Raw genomic sequence first — 26620 nt, 5'->3', positions numbered from 1 at the left:
AATTTACCCTCTGCCCCACGTAAACAACGAGGCAAGCCGACGTGGCACCCGGCAATGGAGACTCAATATTACTCGTACTAGTGATTCACCTGCGGTTGCACAAATGTAGTGGATACCGTCATGTGGGAGAGTCTCGAGGGTCTGGGGGCGAATTGAACACGGCATGCATGCTTGACTGGCGCTGAGGTATGGGGTATCGTCAGTTACTCTGCTTCCAATGGAGCCATGTATAAGCGGAGTGTAGGAGAGTACGAGCAGCAAGTCTTGACGGGATCCGCCAAACTATCCAAGTACTTCGGGCCAACGTTAAACTGTGCGTTGCAGCGATGACGGTGAGGAGGATGCCCGTCTGCAAGTCGTGATTTGCTGCGTCGCCCATGCTAGCGCTGGCAACGAATGTGGCACCCCAAGATAGCGCCTGCAAAATCGACAAATGTAATCCAGAGACGCCCAGATCCAGCACCTACTCGTACTATGTAGGCGGTAAAGCATTGGAGTGTGCCAATTTAAACCATTTTAAATCATGGAGAGGGGAGAGGTTAATAACATGCTGACGAGCGGGGGAGGGGTACCCCAATGGCTGTAAGGCTGACGGAAACACCCCAAACGGAGGTGAAGTTCAAGTCCTACTGGGAACATGGTAGAACTGGGCACACCCGCTTTCGCTGCTGATGGCACGGCGGCCCAAGCTGACTTGCTGACACAGCATACCGGCATGGTGCATCAGGGAGAAGTAGGGCAAGAGAGTCTCTAGCTCATCAACGGAGCTTTTCCCACGGACGCACGGTCACGATCACGGTCAGCCGTGGTGGGGAGAAGCAAGAGAGAAGCTAGGGCCGGAATGCACCAAGTGAGAGTCGGATTGAAGCTGATCCGTCTTGGGTCGTGTCACACACTGCCCGAATGAAGGTAGCTTGCTGATGCCCGATCCATGCGGCGCATTGCTAGACTAACATCAAGGGAAAGAAGCCCGTGTCTGCGTCCTTGGACGCAATCTGCACAAGTAGAGTACAGCGCAGCATGCGAGGGTCGGCAGCAACACCGGCGTGGTGCTAGCATGCTGGTGCGCATGTTTTGAGCCTCTCCCAGGCAAGTATGCATAGTTGGACTGTGATGCTAGTGTGCGTCAAAATGGAGGTCTGGCTGCAGAGCCGCAGCGGTCAGGATGCCAGGGTTCGTGCCACAGCCAGCTGAAAACGAAATGACGAGTGGCAGCGGTGTCTGCTGTCTGTCTGTGTCTGGCCTGGTGCGCGTCTGGTTTGGGGCCGGAGAAATCTGCCGCCCCACGAGTGACGAGTGCTTGGGCCAACCGCAGCGCTGGACAGCGGACTTTCGGGCTAGCAGAGTGCGTAGCGTAGCGTCGATGCCTCAATAGTCGGGATTTCAGTTGAGATCGATCGGAACACCGACGATGCGCTTGTGCAAGTTGTTTCGCCGAGGGCGTGAGGCTGAAGAGAATTTGGCCACTGTGGAAAAAGTTGAATAACTATTTTGTTGCTAGCAAGGGGAGGAGGAGGAGGAGGAGGAGAAAAAACTTTGCAAGTCGAAGAATGGGAGGCAAGAGGAGGAGCAGGCATCAGCTGTCGTGGGCACCAAAGTGGAAAGTGCGCCCTCGTACATACAGGACCGCGCAGAGTGCAGCAGGTACTGCAATGAGAGTACCAGCACCTGTACCTGTACTTGTGCCCGTACCTGTACTTGTACATGCCTCAACCGGCACCTCGTAGCGGCGTGCAGACTGCTCTAGCAGGTATTATGAGGAGTCATCATCATCCGGCTGCTACTGCACTGCACAGCCAAGTCGTCTGGGGTTGGTTTTGGGGCCCTGTCGAGGAGCCGTCTCGAGACGTTCGATACCTACCGGGACCACAGCGCAGCACCCGCACGGCCCAGTACGGTTACAGTACGGTTACATTACTGTACATAGTACAGCACAGCAGAGGTGGAGGGGGATGCGGCTTCATGGATGTTCTCGCACAGCGGTGGAGATCGGCAGAAGCTCGACGGCCCAGCGTTCTAGAAGCCCGCGTCTTGCAGGCTGGTCAGCTGGGCAGGTATCAAGTCGGTGCTTGTACCGCTACCTGCGCAGGTACCGCCTCCGACGAATGGCTGTGGCACGCCTGGGATTCGCTACCGACTTTCTGGATTTGGAGAGCGCAGCCACGCCTCTCGATGGCTTGGATGGTTCAGTCATGGCCGCGATGCGAGAATAGTTGGCTTTCCTGATTCATCCTCGGCGAATGTCTCTTGTTTCTGCTTGATGCTGCGCCGCGGATTCCCGGAATGCTTTGGGCATGGTACGGAAGTTGGGAAGACACCCAGACATGCAGAGCACCATGGCCATAGCGTCATTGTGCCCGGCATGCATCACGAGCGAGAATCCACCGGCTGAGAGAATTAATTAATCTGACAGACGCGGGAGTGGTCGCATGCGCGCAGGCTGCGACAGCATGGCCTTGTATGGTATGTTGACAGTATCTGTCACATTCGCAGGACGGCCATGTTCCGGCCCTCAGGGATTGTTTGTTTGCTGCTAACTGGATGCACCAGGCATGTTGCGAGGTGCATGATGTTAGTGCCATGATGCTTGCTGGAGAGAGATAGAGAGAGACAGCACGGCACGCACCTTGGATGCAATGTATTACTGTACGAGATACCGCATCTTGCCGAGAAGAGAGAAGCGTACGAAGGGCCCAAGGGCCTTGATGATGATGCTTCTTCCTGCGCTAGGCCTCGTCTGCTCCTCCTGCTCCATCCTGCTCCTCATGGTCATGATGCCCTCCCCTGCTTGCATCTCGCAGTAATATCGGGGCTGCTGCATCTCGCGGTCCCTGTGACTCGATGCTGCTTTTCTTGCCGGCAGAGCATTGGCTGCGCAATCAAACGGGCACACCACTTGAGCACCATGTCCCGCGCGATATCCCGCACCCACCAGGTTTTTTCAGCTGCCTTGGGTCATGCAAGTGACGCAACGTTTAACTCTATTTGCCAAACAAATCAATGCACAAACCGCACACCGGTTCCTGGCGCACTTTGGCACCCGCCGCTGGGTTCCCGCCGGCTTTGATGGTGGGCTAATTACCTTAGTAGTATTACCTATCTCTTATTTTTACTTTTGCCTTCTTTGTTTACTTGTTTTATTTGCTTGTTTGCTTGCTGGTCTGTTTCGCCTCCTTTCTTTCTTCTGTCTGCATGGCCAGTGGCGAGAGTAGCATCGTCAACCCCGTCTAGGCCCCCTGGGATCGCCAAGTTAGGGCTGCGCCTTTCAGCTGGGCAGGTCTCGTGCCTGGCAAGTAGATCCATGTACACGCACACTCCCGCCCCGGCGAGCCACCGCCCGCCACGCTGCCCGCAGGTACTTGCCGCTACAAGCGCTGCATGCAAGCCCCAGCACAACGCTAACAATACATGTACATGTCCGCTACTGTACTCGGACAAGTGAACCTGGGAAAGTCAATGGCCAACTGCGGTGCCACCCGGTGCAATTTCTCGCAACAGCAGCCATTGACCTCTTCGGGCCCCGATGACGGGAGCCCAGGACGCCACCAGATGCGCCGTGGCCAGTGCACATACGCTTTCAGCAGGGTCTAGCTTGGCCAGGTCAGCCACAGAGACAGACGTTGATGCGAGGACAAGTCAGTCCGTCCCGTAAGCAGACAAGAGCAAAAACCAAAGTACGAGTATACGTACAAGTATACGAGCTGCCGTGCGGGCTTGCAGGTACTCATCCACCATTACGGAGTGTTATAGTACTCGTAAGATACAAGGAGCCGCGGATGGCGATACCTGCGCTGTCGCGGAGAGCGCCGCCAAGCCGCGAGTAGCTCTAGGCCCTGTTGCCTGTACTATATCTCTTGCATAATGGGAACCAGCCTCCATGGAAATCAACGTGTTGCGATGGTACCTGCACTCGCCCACTGCAAGGTACTACATGTAGGTACCTATAGCACTCCGTCACAACTGCAATGCAGCGGTTTTAGCAGCTGTAGGACTCACTTGAGGGGGGGTCGCACACTGGTGACTGGTTCCATGTCGCGCCCCCTCTTTTTTGCTTCTTCTGATCTTGTGCCCGAAACTGGCTTCGACGCAAACCCATCACCATGCCATGTGCTGACTTGAGACGAAACCCGGACAAAGGATGATGTCGCTTCATATCCTGGCCTGCCCGAATAGGCACAGCTGCCTCTGGGTATACTGCACAGTACGCGCTGTACGGACTGCTGCAGTATACTAGGCATCATGATTATCGACTTCTCCTCCAGTCCAGCCCAGTCCCCTTCGCTCTCGGGAAGCACAGAATCAGAACGTCTCTATCGGCCACATGGCCAGCCTCTGGCCAATCGTCTTCGTCAGCAGCGCCTGTGTATCCAAAAAAGAACTGCGACTGAGAAAAAAAAAACACATCGACTCGCACCGAGGGTGTCTCGATAGGGCTCACCTCAGCTGAATACTGTCCGGGTGCCAGCTCCCGCCGATTGCGGGCACCGCTAACAGCAAAGCAAATCGCCTCTGGCTCCTTGGATCTCGCTACCGAAAGCACAGCAGGCGGGGACGGCGCCGAGCACTGAAACATGCCCCAAATAAGTTCCAAGCCTGCGTGCCTAGCCCTCGAGTCAGGGACGCCGTCAGTAGAACGGGCTGCCTTGTTGTCTGCTGAAAACAGGGATCTCCGTCGTGCCGCCAGGGCCTCGAAACACTCCCCTCTGCTCCGGGCCTTGCTGGTTTTGGCGCCTGCTCGTACTTTGTCTGGTGCCCATTGCCAATACCTGCTGTACATGCCAACAGGCGGTGCGGCTACTCATACGCAGTCGTGCCCTTGTTTGGACGGCAGGCCGCGGTAATTTCTCAGCTTTTTTCGTCAGTCGGCCGCACTCTGCCACTACTGCAGAACACAGCCCGTCGTCCACAGAGGATCAACCGCTTGGCGCGACCCAAATTCCGCGTCCTGTCTTTGCCGGCGCCGAGATACCCCATGGCTGCGGTAGGGTGCTTCCCGTGAGCTGGAAGAGGGAGGGGCCAGAGTGGAAATGGGACCGGACCACAGCAGCAGACATGCTACGACAGGACCTGCCAGGCTACTGCTAGTAGTAGCAGCATGGCTAATATGCTATGCCATGCCATGCCATGCCATGCCATGCGAGACCATGCGAGGCCATGCGAGGCCATGCGAGGCAAATCACAAGCACCCAGCAAGCACTGGCCTTGTCACAATGATCCCACACCCCCAGCTCGACAACTCCAGCTGCCATCAGCAAATCGGTCTTGCTTGATTGTGCTCCGTACTCGTACGCCTCCTGGCTCGTACTTGTACATGAATGGCGTTCGCTGCCCGAGTCTGTTCTAGCGGTGCTACGAGTCCGGCCATTACTGCCACCCCCCTCTTTCGCTCGGATGTTTCTTCTAATGCTAGCTTGGGATGGCTGAGAGGCTACTCCCGCTGGGCACTTCAGGCCTTGCTCTCTTCTTCAGTACATGTACTTGTTTGCGCTTCCCCGGGTGGGATCTAGCGCGGTTGGGAAGTTTTTCTCGTCGCTTGCCCCTCTGTTCGCCAGAAAGAAGAGGAAAAGGCCACACGCACGAGAGACACACCGTATCCTATCCCATCCCAATTTGAATTATATTAAGGTTCACCTCACCCCGACAAAATATTTTTTGTTTTCCCCCCCTTGTGGTGTTGTCTCACTCACTCACTCTTTCCGTCAGCCGCTTCTCTTTGCTCCAACAGAGGAAACAGGAACAGGAGTCCTTTGATCAACTGAGCAGCGCAGCACTCCCCCGGTCACAGGCAACGACCTATCGATGTCGTACCAGCTACTTAGTCTATACTTCGACACGAGACAACCCGAGTGACTCGCTGGGACAGCACCTGGTAGCTAAAACAACAAAAAGTCCGCGCAGAATCGCCACATTACTCAGTACCCCCCGTGTCACTTCGGCTTGCGCCGTATCCAGCCTCCGCCCTTGGTCATTTAAAGGCCATCATTGACAAACCAATATCCGAGGGTGCCGACCTCGAGACAACCGGAGGTTACCAATTAGAGTCTGCTCTTTTGCGCAAGACTGCCCCACGGCAGCACATCACCAGCAGCCGCCTCAATCGTATCTTGGTCGCCAGCAAACGCCCTACCAAACGCCGTAGGGCAGAAGAGTGCCGTCTGACCGCAGGAATAGTGCGACTTGGCAGGGACCCCGGCTGACGGCGCCAGGCCGAATTTCCATAAGCAGTCACCTCCCAGTCCACCATGCCCGTAACCAATCGTGGAGGCCTACCCGGCGCCGACTACAATTACTTGAAAGCCCAACCGCCCTCCTGGGAGTCTGTTCGAACCGGACTGTCTATTTTTGCCTTGGTCATCATTGCACGCTACTGTGTGCAGACGATCTACCGATGGCTTAGACCAACCGCGAGGCGCAACACTGCAACTCTTCTCCCCACTAACAACCTGCCGCTCCAGAGACAGTACAAGCCACACCTTGGGCCAATGGACGATGAAAAGAACATTGAAGGGGTCAACGACCAACACGAGGACTTGAGGGCGCCGGCTACCACCACCACGACAACGACGACGACGAACACGACGGCCGCCATGGATCGGCACCCGCACTGGAGAAGCGCTGGCGGCACCTTGCCAGGACCCTTCATCTCCCGGCTGCCTCCCGCGCCACCTTTGACTCCGCCGGAGCTGAGCACAGCCGTCTTCACCTTGGACAACGAACGGTCCCCCAGCAGCCAGAGCTTCATTCACCAGCCCAACCCCGATTACATGTCTTCCACGTCCACCACGGCTTTCCAGACAGGCAGCCCAGACTCTGCCTCCATCCCGCGGCGGCGATCCTACACTAGGACGCTCCCCATTAGCGTCTCTGGGTCTCACTCTCCTCAAGCGCAGTCGCCCGAGGCTGAATCCGTGGATCCAACCTTTTCGCCGAGTTCCTACCCACCGTCGGCCGGGTTGCTGCCGCCTGCGCCTCCCTCAGGTCTTGGCTCCGAGCTGGATGATCACGCCCATCGAAACGTCGACGTCCAAGGCGAGATTCTCTCGGTTCTCGATCGCGACGGAGCTGGCTGGACTCGCCATACACGTGTCTACGGTGGCGGAGCCTGTCTAGCGTGCGCTGCCAGCGGCGGTGGTTTCTACGGTGCTACTGTGACTCCAGAGGAGATGCGGTGATGGGCACGAGAGTGAGAAGGGAGAAAGAAAGCCCAGCCATTTCAAAAGGGGGAGGGGCGTGTGTGCGTGTGCGTGTGCGCGCGCAACATCTGATGCCTCAGCCGGACCAACCCGGACCTCGCTAATCATTTCTCTGTTTCTCTCTGTTGTCCTTCCTTTTTTTTTCCCACCCCTTCTGTTCTCTCTTTTCTGAGAAAGCAGCGCTTGCAAGGGGGAGGAGCGGATTGCTGCATTATCTTATGCATGAAACTAAGTCGGGAGGCGCAGGATGCTTGTTTTATCCCTTTGCTCTTTTTTTCCTTGTCCCGATTTCACTTTTGTTTTCTTCACATGGGGTGGCGCCTCGTTACATCTCCTTGTTTCAACCTTGTTTCCCCCAGCTCCCCTTTTTTCCTCTTTTGCTCTTTCAGCTTTTCCCCCACCAGCTTACTTTGACTTGTTTTCGGTTAGATGGCTGCTCATTGTCACTGTCCTGATTGCATGCTCTTGATCCCCTCCCCCTGGTATTTATTTATTCTCATTCAAAAGCACTTTTTAAGCTGCACTGTAATATGGAGTCAGTTCTGTTTTATTGGAATGTAAAAAAAGAAGGGTTGTGATTGGGCCCTTGACGTTTTCCCCTTTCCTCCTGTTTCTCCTCCTCCTGGTCTACAGCTTATTAGGTTATGAATATTACGACGATATGATGACTCTATTTCTTTCTAAGACTCTTTTTCTTTCCTCTTAGCTTGCTAAATATTTGAATAAAAGAATCCTGTCAGAAAATTCATGAAACTTGATCCTAACACGCGCCATGTGATTGATCATTGCGGAGAAGCCCCACGATCCGCCAACCGTTCTCTACTAGCCTCAACGCCTCTTTTCTCTCTCTCTCTCTATCACAATAGTCATAAAGGATGGATGAACCAGGATCTCTCCCCTCCCCCCCTCTCGGCCGAAGGACTGCAAGCAGCAAACGCTCCTGGACGACGATGGCCTCGGGTCCTGTTTCGTTCCTTAGCCGTAACCTTATTAGTGACACTTCTCCCAAGCAGAGGGCCGCATCCTTGACGCCTCTACTAGTTCATCCGCCTACGGAATCCCTGGAGGGGAGAAAAAACGGCCCAGCTCATGACAAATAGGGGTGTGAAACATAAGAGCTATGACAACCTAGATCTCATCAGGGCAAGTAAGCGGGCACCTCTAGGCTGGTCATACCAGTCCAGTTAGCAGGCTGGTCCATGTTCTGCTTGTTCACAATCCCCGATCAGTCACTTGGTTCTTGATCGTTTCTGTCGCCCGGGGGGTCGTGTGGACAGGCTTCCCTTCCCAGGTTATTTTGCCAAGCTTAGTAGATTTCCCGGGGGAGGGGGGAAGGGGGAAGGGAAGATGTCACTCATCGGTGACCAAACGGACGAGACGAGGTCTCACGGAGATGACACGACCAACAGAAAGGAAAGAGGAAAAAAAGAAACAAGGGCCCGGATTTGTCAGTCCTTGCGAGAGACGGGACGACAAGGGGTATGGAAGGAGTCCGAATTTAGTTATGGGGTTTGCTGATGAGTGGTCCGGCGACTCATTCGAGATGGCCGGCTCGGCGTTGATGGTTCTTAGTCCTAGGCCTGGTTATTTGTATTGGCTTACTGATTGCTTTTTTTGCTGATGAGGAATTCCTGGCAAGGAGTCAGTAAGAGAGCTCCAGTATATAGACATGACCGGGGGTGTAAATGGATAACCATACAGACACGAGTAATGGTTCTTCGGCAACAACCAACGACATGACTTGAGGATTGAGCATATCCGTCACGCCGGTTTCCCTTACCTCGAGTCATCCCATATTGGAAGTCATGCAGCAGCAAACAGGGCTGCGGGAGAAAAAAAAAATCACTAGCACCCAGCAAAACCGCTCACAAGAGTGTTATCGAACGCCCCCAAATCCCTGGAGGAAAACGCGGAAATGGCCGTACAAGGCTGAACCGGGGCGCCACAGTTCTGTCGGAGAAATGGGAACGCCTGGCCTGAGCCTGGTTCGTTTCGTCTCTGCTCTTTTTTTTTTTTATTCCCATGTGAAAGAACACATGCTGTGCTCCACGTTCCTTAATTTTCTCTTTCCCCCTCGGCTCTTTTTTTTAAAGCGCATTTGTGTTCGCTGTGTAAAAAAGATTGTCTGGAGAATGAAATGAATCTGCTATACTTAGTATTGAGATAAGCAGCCGCGCGGGGTATTCTAAAACATAAAAAAAACCACAGCTTGAATCTCGATGTTTTCGTTTCGAGAAAAGAAACAAGGCCAAGAGGGCAGAAATATCGCTACCTGGGGAGGCGTTTTATGGTTCTGACGTGAGCCTGTGTCAAAACCTGGTCAGCGGCCATGACTGATTGGGTGAAGCCCATGTTTTTTTCAAAGGGAGGGGGGGGGGGGATTTAGGAGGAGAGAAGCAGGCTTAGAGAATACGGTGTTGGAGCGTGAGGGGAATTAGAAAATATACATATGCCGTTTCTAGTAAGTGTATGTATACCCCGTACGGGAGGAGATGTTTGCAAAAAGGTACATTGGGAGTTTGCTTGCCCTTGACTCTGCAGGGTATCGATTTTGGGGCGTAAGAGCTGGATGCTTGCTGACGAGATTTGGCGATGTTTGGTAATCTATCCAGGGCTGTGGGAAAAAAAAAGAGATCCACTTGGCTGGGGGTCAGCCTTCAAGGGACATGGCTGAGCAATTTTATGCGATGCAGTAGTATGTCTAGGCAAAAAGCCGCTTTTGGAGCGGGCTTTTAGGTTGTTGTTTGTTTGTCTGTTTCCTCTTTATTTTTTCAACTGAGGTGAGTATATATCTCCGAATGGGTGTCCTTGGTTGGGATTTCCTATTGTGGGCAGAGGTGTGCTATGTATGTGTTTAACAGGGGGGCTGAGTAGCATGAATATGCGGATCGTAAGTAGTGGCTGTCTTGTTTCCCCATTTTGCTATGTCTCTGTGGAAAAGACAAGAAAGGAGCTTGGTCTCGTGAAGAGCTGAAAAACAAAAACGCACAAGTCCTCCTAGTCGGCAGCATCCCCCGGTACCTATTCGCGGCTTCTCCCGGACCTGAAATCAGCTACTGTACATGCCAGCAAGCATGCACCTGTCAATCTCGAATCCATGTCTGTGAGTAAGCAGCGGGCAAGGCGAGATGATGAGCCAGGTCTGTGTGTTGACCGGGGTGATCCGTATTGGTGGGAGTCGGAGGTCGGGGCTCGGAGTCGGCGACCAAATGAGACTGCAGCATGCAGCGGATTGAATTTCAATTCAATTACATGGACTCCGTCGTCCCGAATTCCGAGACTGATCCATGGTGTGGCTTCGTATGACTTCGTATATGTAAGACCCAGTTCCGTCACTTCTAAGCAGGGAAAGCTCTAGCGAAGTCATGGAGCTATATGGAGCATGAGGAAGTGGATATTTTGTGCCCCCAACTCCCAACTTGGTTATCCAACATGACAAGATTATAGAGGATATTAATATTCAGCTGCTATAAGCGATGCTAGGCCAAGGTAATCATAGTAATGCCAAGTATACATCTATTTCCAAATCACTACATAAAAGAAGCACGTACAAAAATTCCAGTTGCGATAACTAATATGCTGACCAACATGGCCTGATTAATTCTTGGTCGTTCTTCTCCATACAAGCACACGTAAGAGTAAGAGTCGCTGGGGTGCTGAATATCCATTCCCTTTTACGATGAAAGTTTCCAGGGATGTTAAATCAGCTTCATGCAAGCCGCCGGTTACGACACTTCTAGCTGGGCATAGATATTCCCTCGACCGACAACAAAGTGGCTTCTCGTCCGCGGAACGCCGTCCCCGTTGGTGCAGAAACAGGGGCTTGGCAGTCAGTCAGCGGCCTGATGTCGAGCCCCTGATGCTGTTGGCCCGACTGGTCCGTAAGCACCGGTACAGATCAACTGAGTCTGTAGCTTTGTTGGGTCATTTCTCTGAAAGCTCGCGCCTTTGTAAATGCCGCTATAAGCACAGACTTTCTCAACAACGCTTGGCTTTCAATGTTAGGAGCGAGTGATACTCACGAAGAGAGAGAGAGTAGTATGTGTATATATCTCTAACTAGATTATTCAAAGAGTGTATGAGCCTGAGCTGCTCTTCGGACATAAGGCCCTACACACAACTGGGCCGGCATCGATGCCCTCTCCTCGCTTACGCTCAACATGGGCGCCGTACAGGTCCGGACCTTGTTCGAGTTAACGTTACGTAGAATCTCTCACTAATACAACCGTGTTTCTCTCAAATGATCCATCCTCGTGCCATGACCGAAGTGCCGACTATCATATTCCTTGGACAGCAAGTATCAACTACGTGTTGTCATAGCGCGCAGCGTTTTCGTTGGATAAATGCAGTAACGCAATATCTCGCTTGGATCTAACCCCACAGACACTAATATTTCGACGATAAGCTCTCGTAAGATGGAGAAACTATTGACGACGAGCTGTTGCGGGTACATGGGTAGATCGTCTGGGGGTACGCACTTTTTTGTGGAAGAACCGCGAGATTCCGTCAATCATCGTTCATCGTCCTAAGCCAAAAATATGGCTTAGGGTGACAACGGATGTGGATCCTGTTGAAGCGATTACGTTCTGTAATAGTCCATCTCAGCCCAGGATATAAGCAAGATAAATGCAGGCTTGGGTTTAGCGAGGTCCGTTATGGTATTGAGGACCATAAATACTTTGCATTGCCTACAATTAACCCTTTCCTTGAATGTATTTAACACACAATGATATTCAAAGACATGGCTACGTTGAAGAGTGTTATACAAATATATATAGGATACAGTATCTCTTATGTGATTTATCCAGCTATTCTATCTGCTATCACCGCACCGCCTTATTTTGATACCATCTTTACCTTCTTCTAGTGTCTACTATGAACACTTAAGTAGCTATTGAGTTGTAATAGTTCCTCATAATTTAGTATACTAGGTAGTCAATTTGTGTGTTAGCTACTTAGTCACTCCGTTCAGAAAGTGTGTTGGACGTTTGGCTGGGTAGGTATTCAGTACCATGTTTGTATCGAAGTACCTCTTCGTAAGTGTTTCAAGTCCTATGAGGAGGATATTTCAAAGAATGGGAATCCCCTCAGGAAGTAGAAAGAATTAAGCGGAGAGAAATTGAGTGGCAAATACCGATTACCCCCACATTTGGTTATTTTTGGAATAAACATGGACGAGATATTTGAAGAAGATCGATTTCCGATATCTATAGCGATGGTTTGTTACATCTATGGAAGCATACTTGACTGCTGCATGTCCAGTTCGTCTCGAAATATCAAATCATCCGCCGGATGACTGACTGGGCGGCGAAGAAGAGAAAAATTCGCTGGGTACTAGTGTCGGCCGACAAATCACGTCACGGCTTTCCTTTCGGAATGGAATCAATTTCAACAGATGCATTCCAGCAAAGCTAGTATTGCATATGCGGATTCTTCGAATAGGCAGGGTGCAATATATCAAGCTACAAAGTCGTAGTATGCGATCAGTGTGCAAAAAACCGAGGTCAAGATGTCTCAAGCATGAATGGCTTTTGATAGTGCAAATATTTTATTTCGGATAGTAGGGTAGTTCAATACGAGTTGAGAGAGCCGGCTTGATAAACTCAGCTCTTGGATCAAATGACTAGAGTCGTATCCAACTCCGATTCCGTTCGAATCCAACCGTGAATACATACGAGAAATCATGACTACGACGCGATCATTGCATCAAGCTTCTTCGATAAACGAGAAATGCCACAGAGTAGGATCAAAGGTTAATGGCGCTATAAGCCCGTGGGTTAAGTTTAATGACTACATGTATCCAGCGGGCTATATGCCCAAGAAGGTTCAATGACTCAACGGGTGACTGTGTACAGTAGGGGGATTGTGTTAATCCGTTGAGTCATAAAAGACAGTGGAATAGAGATTGACGATACGTCTTGAATTTAGGCACCCGGTCATTGCGAGCTTGGTAAGTGGGTTAGATTTCCAGTTCTCCGTTCGGATCAGGTCTTTCATCGCCAGCATGGCCGTCTTGGGAAATCATTAGGGTTTTACCGCATCAAAACGCAATTCATTTCGCTCATTTCGACACTCAGTCAGAAAGCGAGTCGTTGATGAGAACATGAGATGACGTCTGGTTCAGAATTCTGGACGACACAATGTCTTTCAACCTCGGTCAATACAGACCGCCCAGCGGGAAGTCCTTGTCAATGATTTCTAATAGACTCCAATCTTCGACACGGGCCGTTGATTGACGAAATAGGAAAGTAAGAGTATGAGTCCTCGACTCCTCATCGTGGGCACCAAATTAAACGCCTACCTATTACGGAAAAGCATCAAGGATCTGTGTGATCCGAGTACTACCACGAGGATTGCTACACGCTATCAGGACATCCCGTCGGTACTTCAATCCAGCACCCAAGAGAGTACAAGGCCCTCGCCACCAACAATGGCAGGATGTCAATTGATACTTTGACGCCGTCGCAACGAGAGGCGGTAATGGTGGTGCAGCATGCGGGCTGATTGGCGCTGGCAGGGCTCGGCTGTGCATTTAAGCGCCAGAAGTCAAGTCACGCACTTGGCCGTGCATAACAGGAACATGCGCTGCATCGCGGCTAATGAGTAACATGAGTCTCGATCCCGGTCCATTTTCATTTCCGGTCGGCCAGCGATCCGGCATGTGGCGATGGCGGCGGTGATGACGATGGGCGGTACAAACACCTTGGTTGTATATGTCGTCGACAACAAGATGGCATCACTGCGAGCCGTTGGTCGGCGGAATGACACGTCACATGCAAACGATAAACTCGGTCGTTATTCTCTGCCTCTCTATTTTAGAGAGCTCGGCCCGGGAAACCATGGGGCTGGGTTCATCAAACTTAGCAAAGTATATCCTAGGTGATGAAACAAAGCCTCGGACCACTCCGTAATCCAGGGTCCGTATCCTCGGAAAGCCAAAGCTTGAATGAAATGAAGTCAGACGCGCAATTGGCCGTGGTGTGCATTCTGCATATCTGCTAATGCACATCAGCAGCCACCTGCTACGGTTCAGTGGTATCTAGCGATGCGCGTCAAAATGAAAGGCATGCGACATGCATTCCACCATTTTGGCGGACACACGCGTCCAAGTCAAGTTAGCAGGAACTGATGGAAAGATGGAGAGCGATAGACGCCTCGCAGGTGGTTCTTTGGACTTGTTGCTCTTGCAGTAATACTGTGCTGTATATAGATAGTAGTATTAGTATGTGAAGACATGGTTCAAGAGCCCTGAGCGCATTAGTGGATCTCGCCTCGTCTCGCGTTTGATGAGTCGGAGTTTCGAGTTTGATGTTTGAGGATATCCGCGTCAGCCTTTCGAGGCGTCCCTGATATCAATGCCTGCTTGCTTGTTTGCCTTCAGGTGAGTATCATACTTTGAACTCGGTGACAGGTCATCATAACAAAAAAAAAAAAAAGATGCCGGGTTTGGCGACAGGCATCATGTTGACAAGATTCAATAGTCTCGTCATAGCCTCGAGAACCCCTGGAGCAGAACCTGGCCCGCAGTTGCATTGCCGCCATCTGGTGCATGTGCAGTAGCAGCATCAACGACGGGCTACCTCTGGGGATTGTTTCATACTGTGCCTCTTAGGAGGTAGCCTGTATGTACTATACCACCAACCTACGGTATAGTCATAACTCTGTTCTCATAGCGTGCTGGTATTAATTAATACCTGTTCCCACCTAGTATTTGCAAGTGTGTACTCGTATACAAGCAAGCCGGCTGAGGCCAGCAAGGGGCGATACCTGACTGAGCCTCTTGGGCTGTGCTGTCCCTTTTCACGCAATCATGTGCTAGCAGGGCGACTTGAAACACGGGAGGCTGCGGTGTGGAGTCGACGATCTGGATGGAGTCTGACATGGGTCAAGGGCTGTATGAGAGTACTCGTACAAGTACATACGAAGCGGTCGTACAGACTTTTCCGGGGACGATTTGCTGGTCCACGTTCTCGTATTGTATCCTCGGGCCCGGCTAGGGGGGGAGATTCCACGGCAGAATCCTGTATGGACGGTCAGCACTTGCGAAGACCATTCAATGACGATCCGGAGATCCAATCACCGGCAGAGGAAAAGAGCTGGGCAGCGATTCTGTAGGTTAGGCGCACAGCCGGCAAAAGGGCTCACGACAGAGACTCGACACGGGTAAAGACTTGAGGGCGGGAGCCAAACACGATTTAGCTTGGACCCCGCCATTTTGCTTGTTGGCTGTCCTGTCGAGTCACGAGCATCATTCGTTGGGGGGGAGCGTGGGCTTACCGTTCCTGGATGATGAGGGTTTCTCTCTGTGTCTGTGTCTGGTCGTCGGTTTGTCGGATTTGTCCGTCGCTTGTCTGTTCTCGTCTTCCCACTCACTCTCACGTGTCTGTCTGTCTGTCTGCTGGCAAGACCGGATGATGGCGATGACGCACATTCTTTCTGCGTTCTTCTTCTTCTTCTCCGTCTTCTCCGGCTTTCTTGCTCGCCTTCTGCAAATGCCTGACTCTTGTCTCGCAGCGCCGTGGCCAATGGCGGGGGACAGGCAAAGAGGAGCAGCAGCATTTGTGAGGGTGTTGTCACGCCGGCTTAGCCCATGGCTGTGTGTACCTGTACCCGAGCACGCGCGCTGATTGGCCGAGCCAGGGCAAGAATAGCCTGGCATCCCCTGCATCTAAAAAGGCACAACACACCTCCATGACGCCCCCTGAGCCTGAACGTACAAGAAACAGGGGAGGCCTTTTTCTGCTCTGTATTTTTTTTTTTTTTTTTGCCGCCCTGCGATGGGGCAGGGGTTGGGCAGCTGTTGGGCTCGCTGGGCCAGTCAGAGGCCACGACGCGAAATGCCACAGCTGGGTTGGTGCGAGTATCGGGTACTTGCACCTGATCTTGGGGTAAGGTACACGCAGTCGTACCTCTGACTTTGCGCATGCCGTCTCCGTCTCGTCTGTCTCCATCTTGGGCGCTTGTCACGCGGCACATTTTGGCGACTCAACTCGCTCACCGGCGGAGTCAGTTTTGGATGTAGGTAGGTACTAGGTAGGTTAGTAGCTTGGGAGAGGAGGAGGAGGTGTTGATGTGTTTTGTCTTTCCATCAATACCATTGTCTGCAGTAACAGCCTGTGTATCAAGATGTGAATGCTACAGGTAAAGACTACAGGCAAAGGCAGTAATATGTAGCGAGTACCTATCTTGAGCTGCCTCATTCGTATTTTCCAAGTTCGGCCAGTACGGAGTACATGCCCTGAATTGCGATTGTCCGTATCCTCTACCTCTCCCCCCTCAGAGCGCAGCCTCCCTCGCCCTCATTGGCCGCACGCCACAGCGCCTCTTTGGTTCCCCAGAGCGCGCTCCAGAAGGTGGCCACGGGCTTCCAGGCGCTGCCATTGGCCGCCATGCCGCACCCCGTCTCGCCCTTCAGTGGCTACAGCGCGCTGGCTCCAGCTGTCAAGTGGCCTTTCGGGGGCTGTCGGGGGCTGTCGGGGCCTGTCACAGCGCCCTGTTCCTCTGCGCCGTGCCCGCCAGCGCACCTTCAGGGGTCCGAGGCCTCTCCACTTCCGGCTTTAGAGCGCCTCCTGTCTAGTCTAGCGCCTCCTCTGTCTCCCTCCAGCGAGTCCACCTGAAATTTCCCAAATCCTCGACGCCACCGGCTCGTTTTTTTTCCCTTCTTTTTTTTCCATCTTCCTCTCCACCCTTCCTCCACCTCCGTCCGTCTTTGTCCCATCGCCATTTACACCGCCCTTCGCATCTATTCTTCCCTCTCTTCTCCCTTCTGTGGCCCCTTCTTGCCTCGCCTTATTTTCTATTTCTTCGCTTTTCGAGTCTCGTCTTGCGGATTCGCCCTCGCTGCGTCTATCGCCTCAATCTCGCACATCGGGACTTTCGGACCCTTGGAAAAAAAGAAAAAAAAAGAAAAGACGATTAAAAAAATTCAAATTCTCTTCAAATCAGGGACAAAAGAGGACAGGAGCAAGGAGACTCGACCCGAGTTGTTGGAAAGCGCATTCACTAGTGACTCACGCCGTTAATCGACTGTAATTTATTCTTCGACCGCTCCTTGCTTTCGACGCAAAAACCGCATCACGCCAGCATTCTAATTCGACCGAGCATTGACCACCCGCAGCATTTGCACCGTCCAACGTGTATTTCCACCCCGAATTTAGATCACAAAGCATCGTCGAGACGCTACGACCATAATACGAGAGCCCTTTTCGTGTGGCGTTTCCAAAAATCGCGTCTCACCGAACCCTGACAAAGAACGCGCCTGTTGCTTTTTTTTTGGCTTTTCCGCCACGGCGTAATCGTTCGGAAAGTTCAACTTCGTCACGAATTGCCTAGGCAACGAAAACCATCGCCAGTTCCCTCAAAGTTACCTTTTGGCGCGTCGCCTGTTCGTTATTTACGTCGTTGCTTCCCTTCGTCCACGGTCAATCCGCTTCTTTCCAAACCATCCTTGACATATTTTTTTCTCATCTTTTCGTCAAATCACTCGGTTTAATTTACACTCTCGCCTTTTTTAAATGCTCGGAGGCTTCTTCTTCTTGTGAAAATACTACGATTTCTTGGATTTTTGGCTTTCTCTCTTCTTGGCTGTCTTCGCGACTTCGACACCTTCTTCACCGATCGAGACCGCCTCGAGTTATCTTCGCCTGACGACCATCATCCTCGTCTGCTCTCGATTTAAAGCATCGCTTGCGCCAATTTTTATCAAAACTTGATTCAACTTCATATTAGATTTCTAATTCTTTTTTAAGCGCTCAAGACACGGCTGAACCTGTTCCTTCGGCTCGTCCGCAGCACCTCTTTTCTCCCGCGTCACTTGATTCGCAATCATCTTTTTTTCATTCTTCCCCTTCTGAGTTATGGACGCAGGCAGTCTCGCTCAGATGACTTCCAACAACTTTGTTTCTCCCGGGGGCCTGGCCTCTCGCCGTGGCAGCCAGAACATCAAGCCGCTGTCTTTTGATGCTATCAAGCAAGGCAATAAGAACCCTGACGGCGGCGTTCCCACTCCCCGCACCAGCCGATCCCATCTGCTTGCGGGCCTGAGAACGGCCCCCAAGTCTGCTACGGCGGCTTCCTTTGGTCCCATGTCACCCACGGCAGAAGGTCCTGTGCAGCAATATGCTCGAAACAGCATGGCCGCCAATGCCTATGGCTATGTTCAGGGCAATGCTTACAATGCTCCCAAGACGGCTTTCCCCCAGTACGGCCAGCAGCAGCAGGCTTACCAGAGTATGATGGGACAGCAGTACACTGTTGATCAGGTGCTCGCCCCCCCTCAGCTCTCCATGGATGAACAGCTCCAGGAGCAGATGGATCCCAACCTGTATGCCCAGCTCGTGGCTACCAACCTCTATCTGGCTCAGCAGCAGCAGAGGCTCCAGCAGCAGCTCAGGAGCGTCCAAGCCGCGGCCCATCAATTCCAGCAGCTCAATATCAACAACAGCCAGCTCGCTCAGCAGCAGGCCGCCTTTTACGAGCAGCAGCAACACCTCGCCGCTCAGGCTGCAGCCGCCCAAGGGCAGCAAGTCTATTACGATCCTGCCAGTGGCCAGTACTACGTCGACACCTCTGCTGCCAAGGTGGTTTCCTCGGTCAATATCGAGCAGCCCATGTCCCCCGGCTTCAACAACTTCCAACAGCAGCTGCAGCAACAACAGCAGCGCCAGCAACTGCAACAGCAGCAGCAACAGGCCCCTCGCGTTCAAGTGTCGCCGCCCCCTGAGCTCCAGCAAGCCTCGTTCCGCGGCCCCTCGCCCCCGCGACGCTTTGATTCTCCCACCGAGGTCACTCCTCTCCCTCCGCCATCTGCTAACGCCTTCCGACGCGGACATAAGAAGTCGTCTTCCCTGGCCGTTAACAGCGTGCTGGCTGCCGCCGCGGCTGTAGGCGATTCCGGCAAGACCCCCGCGCCCAAGACTGCCGTCTTTCCTGCGACCCCAGGTCTTGGTGGATATGGCCCTGGCCAAGCCCGCGCCGGTGAGCACCCGGTTCGGCAGCCTCGCGGACCCCCCTCTATGGATGAGCTCAAGGCGAAGCCGACTGCCAGACACGAGGGCAGCAAGAACTTTGCCACCCGCACCCGACGATCGGCCGTGCACAACCTCGTTCGTGCTGGTCTGGAGCGCCGCAAGGGATCTGGCAGCTCTAGTGGCAGCATGAGCCCCGTGTCTGAGACCGCCGAAGAGTCCACCACCCCCATTACCGACAACGACTCCGACTCTGGCCGTAGCGGCTCGGGCAGCTTGGCTGGTGAGATTGAGTGCAGCGCTCCGCGAGCCTCTACTGCTGGCGGTTGGGGCGCCATCGGCTCAGACCGACCCGGCTCGCGACAAAAGATCCGTGGCAGCGTTGACAGCAACTCTGGCTGCGAGAGCGACAGCAACTCATTCGCTGACGTTTTCAAGAACGGTGCTCTGCGAGCATCCAAGGCACAGGAGGCTGCAGATGGCCAGCGCAAGGCACCCAGGCTGGTTCTGACCAGCGTTGAGAAGCGTAAGATGGCTTCTGTGGCATAAGCGCTCAAGTCGTGTGTTTTTATATTTTTACTCTTCTTCTGCCCTTACTATTCTAATTCTTATGACTTGACGCTCCCGGACTTTTTTTTGATACGACCTTTCGAGGACCTGCGGATTGCATTTCATCGACATGATCTCGACAGCTCTTCGCTTCTCCTCATTTTTTACTACCAGCCAGGCTCGCACGAGGAATGCGTACTTCATGTGCGCGAGGCGAGGCCGTGGCCATGGCCATACTCTTATCAATGATTATTTATAATTCACTTCTTGACTGTCATTCAAACGAATTTCTTTTTTCTCTGGACTGGAACATGGGGGCAGTTGCCCAGGGACTGTTTTGCTTCATATGGTGGAGGACGAGGGGGAACTTATACCCGTGGTGAGAGACGACATGATCAACAAAAAAGACGAGGGCCGTATTCTGCCGCCTTTCTCGAGATTGGAATACAACCGCGCTCTAGATGGAGCCGCAGGTTGCGGGACTCATCGAGGAGGGCCTGGCGTGGCAGACATGAATCAACTTTGCCCTCTTGACATTCTTTTCATGCATCTTGTTGCTCCGTCGTGCTCAAGCGCGTATGGTTTTTGACTTCTACGGGGTTTGAATGACGACGATGGAGGAGCTCTAGGGTGGGGATATAAGTAGGTAGTGATAGTTTACAGATAGTGGCGCGCAATACCAAATTGATGGCCACGGACATGTTATCTTCTTGTTACTTTCCATGTGAAGGTTTGATTCTATGTATAGGTGCTGCGCACTTTGGTGTATCGTTAGACTTGTAGTATCACTGCCTAGTTATCGATATATCTTTTTCTTCTTCCAATGCATGTTTCTCTCTTTGCAATACATGATCAAACGAGGGCAAACATTTACAGCAGCAGAGTATTAAATGAAGGGATTCACTAATTTCATCTTGCCGAGCATGTTTTCTGCATAATCATTAACCAAAAAACCACGTCGGCTCAAGTTTCCCAAGACAAAACAAACACGCCAGCCAGCCAGTCAGTCAAGTCAAGTCGCAATTCAAACCATGGTCCCCTTTCTTCATTTTCTCATTTCCCCTCCTGTATGACGTTACGCGGTGCTCATTTTTGTTTTTTTATACTTCTGGTGGTTCTTGTTGGGATGGTCATATATATGTATGCGCCATGTGTATGTATATAGATTGATAGGTATGTATGTATGGTAGTGTATTGATGCAAACATGCTGGTATTGGTGTAGGGTGGCTGATATCCCCCTTTGTCTAGCTCAACTATCTCGTCGTTGGTCTCATCAACGTTAAAACTTTTTTGTGTTCGTCCCAATTTTTTGTCCTCGTTTGCATCGATGTGTAATAAATGCTTCGTTTTTTTTTTTAAAGCGGTATATGTCTAAATGACAAAATGGCTCTTCTTTGGTCTCATGTGTGTGATGTCTATGCAAAGAGAAAGCGTGGGTAGAGAGGAGAGAGAAAAGAGTTGTATAAAGTCACTGTCATCGGCTCGACTGCCGCATAACGTCGATTGACGACGACGACGTCTTGTGTCTCGCTTTCGGAGTGGAAACCATGCCCGAGCTGGCGCTACTGCTCGGCCGGGATCCATTGCTGCTGAGATTGCTCTCGCTGCGGACAACCATGGGGGCCATGAACTCTCCTCTCAACATCCCCGCGCTGCTACGCTGCTGAATGCTAGATGTGACGGGAGTTCGCGGTAGTCGGCTCTTCACTCCATAACCGCTAGATCCGCCACTAGACATCGTGTTGGAATCATTGCTCACTCGCCGGGGGAGGTTCGTGGGGCCTTCGCGGCTCTGAGGCCGGTATACGGCATTATCCCGATCTACCGCTGCCCCTGACCGCCGAGGACTGGCGGCAACTTCGATATAGGCATTGCTACTGCCTCTACTCCTATGCGTCGGGGTCTGAGGCATAGACATGGGAGACTGTAAGCTTTGCGGAGTGTAGTTTGTGTTGTGCCTTGACCCGCGCCTTGACGAGGCTGATAGGTTGACTTGGGTAGATGAAACCATCCCTTCGTGTCTCATCATGACCGATGACGCTGGGGGTGAAGTGTGTGCCCTGATCAGCTCCGAAGCAAGGTTACGAACCAGCACAGCGGAATCCTTCTCTGCCAGAATCTGAATCGAGTCCATGAGGGATCGCATCTGGGCGCTGTTGAGTGTCCGAGCACCATCTCCGCTTCCGAGGACCCCAGGATCACAGACATCCATAATGGCACGCACGAGCCTTAATAAGTTAAGCCGTACTACTGCCTTCTTGTGTCCTAATCGCTGAGTAATACCGGCAAACATCTCGGGCTTTGCTAGCGATGCTGTCAAGCCTGGACTTAACCGAAGAAGCTTGAGCAGCGGCTCCAAAAGGTTAAAGTCAAATGCGTTGAGTCTATTGGTACCAAAGCAGGAGACAATGGCTCGCGAGAAGTTGTTGTCAATCAGATGGTTCTCCACATTGGCTGTTTCTTCCTGGAGCCAGACCAAGATGGCATCCAGCGCAGTGACTTGCCAATACTGGTCCGACAATAGTGACACGTAAAAGTCGAGACCCTTGTTCTGCCAAAGGTATCTTCGCCCCTTGGATCCCGAATGCGCCATGTCACAGAGAATTGGCAAGGCGAATTCTTTCGGTGGCCGGTCCGTTTTCATGATCCGCAGTAACAGCGGGATGATACCTCCGACGGCAGCATCTTCTTGCCTTTCCTTGCTTAGCCGGCAGAGGTTGAACATCGTATTGAGAACCTGATTAGAGATCTCGCGGAGGTGTTTGTGGTTTTTCTTCATGCTGTAACTCAATAGGTCAATGAGGAAGTCGATGGCATCAGCCGAGTGCAGTGACTCGATGGTTGTTGAGAGCATGGACAGGTTTTTGATAAACCTGAGCATGGTGATCTGATGGACCGGTGTCATCCGACGGAGATCCTTGAGAACGCTCTTGAGCACCTGGCGATCTGCCACCACTTCCTTGACATAATTCTCTGCTTGGCTGAAGAGGTAAAAGATGTTGACGATGCGCCCCTCAATCAGCTCACTCAGCTCGTCTTCCCCTTCTTCATCAAGAACGCGATGCAGAACAAGTGCGAGCGGATAGAGGATTTTGCTCCTTGAGAAGATTCGGCAAAAGTCGTTCTTCGGAGTCGGGCCCTGCAGCTCAAACACGTTCCAGATACCGTTTACACCAATCAGCACCAGGTCTCGAGAGCTATCGTAATCTTCGTCCAGAAATTCGACAAGAACGTTCAGACCACCCGCCGAGACAAACATTTGTAGCGTCAAAGTTGATGTCTGGTACATTTGGCGGACGAATGCGGCGGCTTCAAGGCGAATCTCATTTGAATACTGGCGCGCCGCAAACTTTGTAATGATTGGTATTCCTCCGACGAAGCACAGGTTCTCTTGAATTTCAACGTCATCAAGAATGATCTGGTAAGAAAATCCAAGTTAACATATGCAGTCTCACATAATGGATTTGTATCTTGGTAATACGTACCGCGTTGACAACCTTGAGCAGCTGAAGAATCATATGGTGTCTACTCTTCACCGTACAGGGCTCCAGAATTTCCAATAGAGGCAGCAACCCATGAGCACTGATGATTAGGTTTTTTGCTTCTGGGTTTTCCCATAGCAATCCAAGCTAGGCCACTCGTTAGTTCAAAGTCTTCATCTGGCGATTGCCTTCCGACACGACTTACTAAATGTTCAGAGAGATCTGCCAAGATGTCTTCGCCTTCGGTCGTCTTCAGAGAACCAACTAGCTCTTCTATTTTTTCAGCGAGTCGCGCATGTCTGTCCCGCGCAATCTTCGCGTCCATGTCCATCTCATCCCACCCTGGGTCCATAGACGCGAATGGGTCATCTTCGTCATCATCGTCGCCTAGCCAAGAGTTTCCTGAGATTCTTGACAGGAGCATCAGGCCGGCTTCCTCGGAGCCCCGTTCACTTTCTTCCCTTTCGGCTATAGATTCCTCGGGCCCGAAAACGTCCGAGAAGTCCTCATCATCATCTTCGGCGAACTTCTGAATCTCGATAGAAGAGCGAGTGCGTCTCATGGGACGATCGGGGAGGACTGACGGTCTTGATAAAGCCTTTTTCCTTACAACACTGCCGTCAGGGGCCTGCATGGAGCGGGGCAAGCTGGTTAGATCGGATGGGTGGAAGAGCTGAGGTGCTTCAGGTTGACGCAGGCCGCCCTTGATGAAGATATCCACGTTAGCAAGCTCCTTTCTTAACGGATGCAGACTTAGAAGAAGAAGAAAAACTTACCTTTCGGACGGCTTGATGAACCTTCTGGTCAAACACACTGTCGTCATCAGAAAAGAGATCGGAGTAGTCCTCCGAGCTTTGCTCTCGGTAAATAGCGCCAGGGCGAGGGGGCAATTCGAACTTGTTCCCAAAGTGTGGCTTTGGAGGCGATTTCGTCCGAGATAGATTAGATGAAACAGCAGCTGCTTGATTGAGGGCCGACCTGGATCCTTGGTGCACTACCTTTGGCGGCGATGGCGGCTTCGACGCTGTCATTCTCCTGGACACGGGTCTTATTGTCTGCTCCTGGGATTCTTGGTAGAGTTCATTGTTTGGCCCCTTGATGGTCATCATCTCGCCTTCAAAATCGTTATCGTAATTGTTCATATCGGCCTTGAGGTCATTCACCGACGCAAAAGCCTTGAGTTTGTCAGCAGAGAGAAGCCCCCCAAAGTTATCTTGTGGCCTTAGATGCGGAAGTTGCAAAGCACTGGGAGAAATGGCTGTTGCAAAGTCGTCGTCCCAATTATCATCATCTAAGTTGCAAATATTAGCCTCCAACTGTTGCAAACGGAGTCAGTAGAGCGACAACATACCCAACTCAGCCAGCTTGAAGGCACCCACTCCACCAGCACCAGCACCAGCGCTGAGCCTTGGTTTGGCAAGGCTTAACCGGCCCTTAGACGGTGTTCCGCTAGAAATTCGAGACACGGCATCGGAGCCGAGGGACGTGCGAAGAGAAGTCCCCGAGGAATTGAGCGCCTTATTCCATTGTTTGACCTCTTCAACGGCATCATCGAAGTTGGACGGAGTCTTTGAAATGGGCGCGTCTGTGCGGCGGCATCCTACAATCCAAGCATGCTTGAGCAATTTTCGGGCCGACACTCTGAGATTGGGATCCTTCTGAAAGCACTGCATGAGGAAATCTCTGGCAGCCTATTTTGCATGTTAATATTGATACTTGTTTGGTGATAATCTTGGCCAAGGAGAAAATTGGGCATGGTAGAGACGCACAGCTGAGATGCCTTCGGGCAGTGGAGGGTGGTCGTCGTTGACAATGGCGAATAACGCCGGCATGGCGGCCAGGTTATGGTATGGAGGCCTGCCCTGAAGAAGTTCGATAACGGTGCATCCAACACTCCAGATATCCGAGGCGGGGCTGGCGCCGGACAGCTGGATGATTTCGGGGGCCATCCAGTAAGGAGTGCCAACAACTTGCGCCTCCTTGTCCTGGCCACCAGCCAGCGTGCTGGTTGAGACACCAAAGTCGGCAAGCTTGACTATCCCGTCTTTGGTGGTGAGAATGTTGGCGCCCTTGATATCGCGATGGATGACACCCTGGTCATGAAGGTACTGAAGGCCCTGGAGAACTTGGGTGGTGTAGACGCCGACTAGGTTTTCGGGAAACTTGCCATATTCTCTGCATATCGAATGGAGCGAGCCGTTCTCGCAGTACCTGAGGAATTACTGATATCAGCTTACAAATTTCATCATTGACCAGAACTGATCTGGAATCGCCTACTCTAAGATGATGTTGAGGCATTCGGTTGTCTTGACGAAGCCGATGTACTTGACGATGTTGTCATGCTTCTTGTGGTCAGCTTTGCTAATCTATGCTGTCCGGAGGATCTCCTGTAGCTCTTACAAAAAGGTTCTTGAGAAGGTCAATTTCGCTCTGGAAGTCATAATCACAATCTTGGTCAGCATCATGCAAGCCCACGCAGTAAAGTACCGTAGAAGAGAGATGGCTTGTAACGCTGCACCAAGCTTACCTCTATCATCCGCTGCTCGCTCTTTGGCAGATCCGTCAGCTTTATCTGCTTAATGGCCACGGCCTCTCCGGTGCCCCAGTTGAAGGCCTTGTACACCGATCCAAAGGCTCCCTTTCCGAGGCATTCGCCCAAGCGCTATTGTCCAATCAGCACACTGTTGCATCTCACGAGGGGTGCATTCTCATTCTTGTCCCAGCAGCATTGCCGATTCGAATTGCGTCAAGAGTCAAGACATACGTAGTCCTTGAGCCCCGGGTCCTGCATGGCCGAGCTCTCCCTTTGGCGGTCCTTGCGAGAGGGCGTGGCCGGGGCAGCAGACCTCTCCCTGGGAGTGGCCGCGGCGAATCGCCCATTGCTGGCGGGATAAATGTTCTCGGCCGGCATTTCTGCGTCGTCGTCGTCGGCGTCGTTCTCTTGGGGTTGAGCTTGGGCTTGTAGGGCTGTGTTTCCCCTCCTCTTTGGTCTGCGCAGCCGGCAGACTCTCTACCTCGGCGGCAGGCAAGACAACAGCGACTGGCGAGGCGGAAGGGGGGTGGTTCGTCGAGGAATCGATGGCATGCCCGCTGATGGGTCTGTGGCTTCGTGTGCCGCTCGCATTCGCCCGATATTTTTCAACGGCGAGCGGTGTTCATCGAAAAGGCGGCGGGGGAAGATCGCTGCAACAAGGACGAGGGTCACGCATGGAGGTCGAGATGGGCGGAGGAGAGAGACGACGCAAGGAGGAGGAGGGAACAACGAAGAGGGAATCGGAAAAAAAAGAGAGAGAGAGAGAAGAGAAGCTAGAAGAAAAAAAAAAAAGGTCAAGATGAGGGAGGCCAGGCGGACGCGGATTGGTTTTGCCCAAGGCGCGTGCCGTTGTAATTAGTGGTGCAGTCTGGTGCCAATTCCGGCGCTGTGGTTTG

The 26620-nt window shown here is 52.2% G+C and overlaps 5 protein-coding genes across 5 annotated transcripts; 3 read left to right on the top strand and 2 right to left on the bottom strand.

The window, feature by feature from the left end:
- Positions 1 to 1201: 1201 nt before the first annotated feature.
- TRIVIDRAFT_62397 (uncharacterized protein) lies at positions 1202 to 2226 on the top strand (the record flags this gene model as incomplete). Its single annotated transcript, XM_014104456.1, has 3 exons — positions 1202 to 1345; positions 1502 to 1644; positions 1797 to 2226. The coding sequence occupies 3 exons, from the start codon at positions 1202 to 1204 to the stop codon at positions 2224 to 2226; spliced, it is 717 nt and encodes a 238-aa protein (XP_013959931.1).
- Positions 2227 to 5703: 3477 nt separating this feature from the next.
- Positions 5704 to 7940, top strand: TRIVIDRAFT_215507 (uncharacterized protein; the record flags this gene model as incomplete). Its single annotated transcript, XM_014104455.1, has 1 exon — positions 5704 to 7940. One exon carries the CDS (start codon positions 6243 to 6245, stop codon positions 7170 to 7172), a length of 930 nt encoding a protein of 309 aa, XP_013959930.1.
- Positions 7941 to 15001: 7061 nt separating this feature from the next.
- TRIVIDRAFT_62395 (uncharacterized protein) lies at positions 15002 to 16144 on the bottom strand (the record flags this gene model as incomplete). Its single annotated transcript, XM_014104454.1, has 6 exons — positions 15002 to 15085; positions 15116 to 15214; positions 15339 to 15424; positions 15471 to 15855; positions 15911 to 15937; positions 16103 to 16144. 6 exons carry the CDS (start codon positions 16142 to 16144, stop codon positions 15002 to 15004), a joined length of 723 nt encoding a protein of 240 aa, XP_013959929.1.
- Positions 16145 to 18049: 1905 nt separating this feature from the next.
- TRIVIDRAFT_79399 (uncharacterized protein) lies at positions 18050 to 20385 on the top strand (the record flags this gene model as incomplete). Its single annotated transcript, XM_014104453.1, has 2 exons — positions 18050 to 19981; positions 20300 to 20385. The coding sequence occupies one exon, from the start codon at positions 18050 to 18052 to the stop codon at positions 19706 to 19708; it is 1659 nt and encodes a 552-aa protein (XP_013959928.1).
- A 798-nt stretch (positions 20386 to 21183) lies between these two features.
- On the bottom strand, positions 21184 to 26102 carry TRIVIDRAFT_32107 (uncharacterized protein; the record flags this gene model as incomplete). Its single annotated transcript, XM_014104452.1, is given in 10 exon segments — positions 21184 to 23127; positions 23195 to 23338; positions 23397 to 23894; positions 23968 to 24482; positions 24576 to 24882; positions 24961 to 25402; positions 25445 to 25464; positions 25710 to 25853; positions 25872 to 25904; positions 25956 to 26102. The coding sequence occupies 10 exon segments, from the start codon at positions 26100 to 26102 to the stop codon at positions 21184 to 21186; spliced, it is 4194 nt and encodes a 1397-aa protein (XP_013959927.1).
- Between the last annotated feature and the right edge of the window lie 518 nt (positions 26103 to 26620).

Source organism: Trichoderma virens, assembly GCF_000170995.1.
Source record: "Trichoderma virens Gv29-8 chromosome Unknown TRIVIscaffold_3, whole genome shotgun sequence".
Lineage (NCBI taxonomy): Eukaryota > Fungi > Ascomycota > Sordariomycetes > Hypocreales > Hypocreaceae > Trichoderma > Trichoderma virens.
This window is presented reverse-complemented; position numbering and strand designations above follow the sequence as displayed.